Below are 5,003 nucleotides of genomic sequence, written 5' to 3'. Positions count from 1 at the left end.
CAGTTGGAAACCAGTTGGACCAGTTGGCATTTCCAACTGGTCCCAACTGGAATTTAGACCTGGGACACACGATACTACATGCTGTTCTGTAAAAGCTATCGCGATCTTTTGAATGTGTATACTTTGCCGATTTTCTGTGTTTTTTAGCTTTAATATTATTATATATCACTTCAATCATATATTTATATCAATATAATTTGGTGGTTTAGTGATGTCTCCCGAGGAGTTTGCGTTGTTTGTAGTAGGAATATATTTCCTAGGCCAAACCCTGGACGCAATCAATGCTGTGCAGCGGAGGCGAAGGAGACGCCGCAGCTCTACTCATCGGGCATTTGTTGCCGGCCTGCTTTACAGAAAAATGGCTGTTCAGTCAATTTTGACGGCATATGCTGGGACTATTGTAGAAGAAATCAACAACCGGCCAGAAAGATTACCAGCTCTACAAAGATCAGATAATTTTTGGAGTGTTGATGTGTTGCAGCGTTTCGACGACCAACAGTGGAGACAGAATTTTTGAATGAGTAGAACTTTGTCAGATTTACAGATGTGTTTGTTGGATGGCCTGGTCGAGCACACGATGCAAGGATTTTAAGGAATTCAGCCCTGTATACTAAAGGCATGAATGGAGAACTGTTTCCAAGAGTAAGTGCAATACACTATAATAAATTGAAAGTTGAAATTTTTACTATTATGATCAGACTATAGTTTAAATATCTATATTCTTATAATTTCAGCAAACACAGTTGATCAATGGAGTTCAAGTACCAATAATGATATTGGGTGATCCGGCCTACCCGTTAAATAATTGGCTCATGAAAGGTTTTCCTGACAGAGACAACATGCCAAATGCACATCGCAGATTTAATTATAGACTCTCTAAAGCACGAATGGTCGTCGAAAGAAGCTTCGGCATGCTAAAAGGCCGTTGGAGAATTCTTATGAAGAGAAATGACAGTGAATTGAAACACATTCCGAATATGGTTCTAGCATGCTGCATTTTGCACAACATGTGTATTGAGAATGGCGATGTATATAATCCCTCATGGGACGATGAAAATGAAGATGAGGTTGAGCAGCCTCAACATCAAGCAGAAGATAGGCCTATAAATAATGCAACAGGCAATGAAATAAGAGAAGCTTTGGTCGACTATTTTGGTAACCTTTAAAAACTACAGTATTAGCCAATAACCCAACAGACAACTACTTGTATAAAATAAAGTTTATTAACAAAAAATTTCTTCATTGCAATTACTGTATTGCTTTTGTTGTGGAACTTCCTTAAAATGAATCAATGACAATCGTAAAGTACTGTAATATATCACACTACTGAATATTTAAAAAAAAAAACACATCAAACAAGTCTAAAAACCTCTAAAATACAATACAGTATATTAAACAATTAAAATTAAAGAAGGTAAAAACAAATATTTTAGAAGGTCTAAAACATTCTCACTTCATACAGATATCGTCATCAAGATAAAGGCTGCAAGTGAATGGAAAACGTAGGTCTAAGATTATAGATAAAAAAAATTAATGGAGTACTATACTGAAATGTAGAACGACATCGAACAGGTACAAACTATTGGCTATAACTAGTACGCGACATTATCAATATAAAATCATGCACAAAAACTGATCTGCGTTACTACAAACCCTGCCAGGGTTTAAATAAACTTTGCAACATTGTAGTACTTGGTTGGTCTGGATTGGGTGGATCTTGCCGATTGGTTAGCCGCGGTCGAGGTGGTAAAACTAGTGTCTCATAATCTCTTGCATGATCCCATGGTGTCATCGAGTTGGGTGATGGGTGCATGTGATGCGGAGTGGACGATGCTGAGGTAGATATGGGTTGCTTTGAGTTGGGCATTTGATGTGATGCGTGCATGTTATGCGGACGCGACGATGCAGTGGTAGTTGTCGGTTGCTTTGGGTTGGGCATTTGGTGTGATGTGTGCATGTGATGCGGACGTAACGATGCAGCGGTAGTTGTGGGTTGCCTTGTGCTAGGCATTGAATGTGATGTTTGGCTGCTGTTATATTGTAATGGGTGCATGTGTGGATGGGATAATGCTGAGCTAGATGTTGGTTGCTGACTTGCAGATGACTTGGTGATTAAATTACCAAGCATCTGAAACAATTCCATCTGACGTTCATGTGCCCTTTGTGCCTACCTCTCTTGCATTTCCTCTTCCATTTTAAACTGCTCTGTCAACATCAACTGCTGCTGTTGGAAGAAACTCTCCTCAAACTTCTTAGTAGATTCTTCCAGCATGTTGCTGATCCCTGATACTATGGTGTCTGCTTTTGTTTTGTTTTTTTTGCCTGAAAAGGGGGGAAAAAAAACCAGTTTATGTACTATAATTACATTGCATTTGATTTGCAGTTTAAATTATATTACTCATGCTTATGGAACATGAGGTACGCGTCTCCATAGAATTAGAAATGTCGTTGAAAGTGAAGCACTCTAATGTTTAATTGCAACTCTCGAAACATTTTACAGTATTAGATTTGTAATTATAAAATGATGGTGAAATGTCAACATAACGTACCTCTCTTTTTCAGTGGAGAACCATTTCGTTTTCGCTTTGAGACTGTTGATCCTGCACCCCTCCATAAGTCTACAGAATATAATATTAACACAAATTACTTTCAGTTATTAGAAATGTTTTCCTTAAATTTTATCCAATTTTGAAACTGTTTAAAAAACATCTCAAACAATTTGAAAGGCATATTGCAATCTATTTGGAATGAAAGTGTTTTTTTGAACATTAATGGATGAATAGAAAATGCCCTGCTACAATACATTCTTACAGACTCTTAAATTGGTTGGTAATCCATTTTTATAATGAAAAACGTGTAATAAAAATCAGCAACGACAATTGCTTTTGATTTTTTTTTATCACTGAAAGATATTAACAAAGTTAATTCTTTTAAATAAGCTAATACATGTTTCAACCGAATATTTATACTGTATACATTAGTTGGTCCTGGAAATTTGGAGGAAAATGTTTGGTATGGTACATCTACATACTGTAGGCTACAATACTCTGTTTTTACCTGCATCAACAGAACTGGCACTAGCACCACCTTGGGTAGACTCTGCAAGAGAAATAATTGTCAAATCACTCAGACAATTGTACATTTTAATACACCAGACAATAAGAAATCAAACATTGTCAAACAATTCCATGTTATTGGATGGCAGTGCGAGTGAAATTTACTCCATGAGACAAGCATACTACTGTCAATTAATATTTCGGTCTGTTAAATATTAACAAAGTTTTAGTTCTTGTCATCTCAGTCTCATATGTTGGTCTAGCAGAAAATTTGTCAAGAATTTCCCCCACCCCCAACTGAACCTTACCATGGGACATAATAAATAATACACAATTGAAAAAGAATAGCATCAAAACCCAAGACTTCTCACTTATCTTACCTGGAACATCACTCCCACTTAGATCTAGGTTAGCCATCATTTCAGTTGACGAACCTACAACAAATAAATACAGACATTCATAATCGATTATATACATCCAATGAAACCTATTAATATTGTTTGTTATAGGTTAGACATTCACCAAATTCAGGGGTGGGCCGCAAAGTTGGTAGGCCTGTGCTAGGCTTTGGAGGTGGTAGGCTTGTTATAGTACCAATACTACCAGTCCGTGTATAATTTTAATTAAAATAGGCATAGGCTTTGGGTAGTACTGTATTTTCAAACAATAGGGCCAGCCAGGCTTAGCCGGTCACTGCTTAGGCCTAGCCTTCCTTAGCCCAACAAGGCAATTCAACAACGAATTACCTCGCCTTGCCTACGCTCGAACTCCAACCAATTCTAAAAAAAACCCCAGGCCTTCTTGGCCTTAGAAACTAGAGCCTAGGCCAACTGGGAAAATTACAAAAGCAAAGAAAAAATAGCCCACAGACTTACTACTACTACCACTGGTGTTCAGAGCCGACAACGACGTGTCAATTGTGTGTGGTGGACAAGAAATGGGTCTATCGCCAAAAATGTCGTTCAGCATCTCAAAATACGGCCATTCTGTTGGGGGGTTTCCTGACTTTCCATTGGAGTCCTTTTCCTGGGTGTATTTTTTGCGCAGATTCTTGCATTTGGTTACTATCTGTGCGTGTGTAAAGTTGTAACCCATTTCCCGCATCTTCTGTGCGATTTCTTTATAAACGGAGTTGTTCCGTCGGGTTCCATCAAAACCATCTTGTATGGATGTCGTTCCCCATATGCTGATTAACGTTTGGGTTGATTCGTCAGTCCACCCACACTGCTCAGCTGCAGCCATTGTGTTCAGGAGTATATCGTTGTAAAATAAACTTAATATTCGGCTTAAAAATTTGATAATATAATAATTTATAAAGAGAGGACTACTCTAGCGATGTCACTGGACGAAGGCATGGACGAAAAGAAATTGCAGACTCAAGTGTTTAATCTGAATAGATTTCTCATAAAAGTAAGGTCAGTTGACACCATGCTGTGAGCTATTGTGCCCGAGGCAGCCTCCAACCCTCCAAACTTATCCGGAAAGGATAAGCCCGGAAAGTCCAGATGTTTTAGTAATTATAGCTAGTTGAGGAATGATTAATTATCACCTCAGGCTTGAGTTATCCGGATTTCGAAAGTTCGTAAACGGGCCCTCAGAATCTCCTCTTGAACGGGACTGAAAGCTGACCCAGGCGTTAAACTTAACACATCGCCTGCTGGTTCCACCATCTCTGGTGCTGGCACCACCACTTCAGGCACTGGTATTTCTACCTTTGGCAGTGGTACTTCAAGCTTTGGTACTGGTATTTTAACCTTTGGTACTGGTGGTTCAACAGACCGTCTTCCCACACTTCTTCCCCGTCGGTGAAACCTGTCATAGTGCCGTCTCCTTGCATCTAGATTGCTGAATCTTCCTGGACAGTATCGGCACTTGAAATCCTCACGAGAGGCATGTGCTCTGTCTCGATGTCGTCCCAGACTTCTGGAATCTTCAAACCTCGAAGAA

At 39.0% G+C, this 5,003-nt stretch overlaps 3 protein-coding genes across 3 annotated transcripts; 1 reads left to right on the top strand and 2 right to left on the bottom strand.

Moving 5' to 3' along the window:
- Positions 1–153: 153 nt before the first annotated feature.
- On the top strand, positions 154–1,188 carry LOC117106525 (protein ANTAGONIST OF LIKE HETEROCHROMATIN PROTEIN 1-like). The gene is made up of 2 exons (XM_033247895.1): positions 154–642; positions 735–1,188. Exons 1-2 carry the CDS (start codon positions 619–621, stop codon positions 1,164–1,166), a joined length of 456 nt encoding a protein of 151 aa, XP_033103786.1. The 5' UTR covers positions 154–618; the 3' UTR covers positions 1,167–1,188.
- A 457-nt stretch (positions 1,189–1,645) lies between these two features.
- Positions 1,646–2,143, bottom strand: LOC117106523 (extensin-like). The gene has a single exon (XM_033247893.1). It carries the CDS (start codon positions 2,141–2,143, stop codon positions 1,646–1,648), a length of 498 nt encoding a protein of 165 aa, XP_033103784.1.
- Positions 2,137–4,893, bottom strand: LOC117106524 (zinc finger and SCAN domain-containing protein 29-like). Its single transcript, XM_033247894.1, has 5 exons — positions 3,932–4,893; positions 3,437–3,490; positions 3,058–3,099; positions 2,550–2,618; positions 2,137–2,322 (listed from the first exon to the last, which is right to left on the bottom strand). The coding sequence occupies exons 1-5, from the start codon at positions 4,296–4,298 to the stop codon at positions 2,168–2,170; spliced, it is 687 nt and encodes a 228-aa protein (XP_033103785.1). The 5' UTR covers positions 4,299–4,893; the 3' UTR covers positions 2,137–2,167.
- Between the last annotated feature and the right edge of the window lie 110 nt (positions 4,894–5,003).

The sequence above is a fragment of the Anneissia japonica genome, unplaced genomic scaffold (assembly GCF_011630105.1).
Source record: "Anneissia japonica isolate Jap-2015-1 unplaced genomic scaffold, ASM1163010v1 scaffold287575_len32316_cov114, whole genome shotgun sequence".
NCBI lineage: Eukaryota > Metazoa > Echinodermata > Crinoidea > Comatulida > Comatulidae > Anneissia > Anneissia japonica.
The sequence above is the reverse complement of the archived record's forward strand: the minus strand, read 5'-3'. Positions and strand labels throughout refer to the sequence as shown.

What these genes read in the sequence shown, in the direction of transcription:
- LOC117106524 (XM_033247894.1), bottom strand. Translation starts at nt 4,298, where the DNA reads ATGGCTGCAGCTGAGCAGTGTGGGTGGACTGACGAATCAACCCAAACG. An exon ending in AAGTGGGAGTGATGTTCCAG is followed by an intron (nt 3,100 to 3,436) that starts GTAAGATAAGTG and finishes TTTCTCTTGCAG; the next exon opens with AGTCTACCCAAGGTGGTGCT. An exon ending in TTCTCCACTGAAAAAGAGAG is followed by an intron (nt 2,323 to 2,549) that starts GTACGTTATGTT and finishes CCCCCTTTTCAG; the next exon opens with GCAAAAAAAACAAAACAAAA.
- LOC117106523 (XM_033247893.1), bottom strand. Translation starts at nt 2,143, where the DNA reads ATGGAATTGTTTCAGATGCTTGGTAATTTAATCACCAAGTCATCTGCA.
- LOC117106525 (XM_033247895.1), top strand. Translation starts at nt 619, where the DNA reads ATGAATGGAGAACTGTTTCCAAGA. An exon ending in ATGGAGAACTGTTTCCAAGA is followed by an intron (nt 643 to 734) that starts GTAAGTGCAATA and finishes TTATAATTTCAG; the next exon opens with CAAACACAGTTGATCAATGG.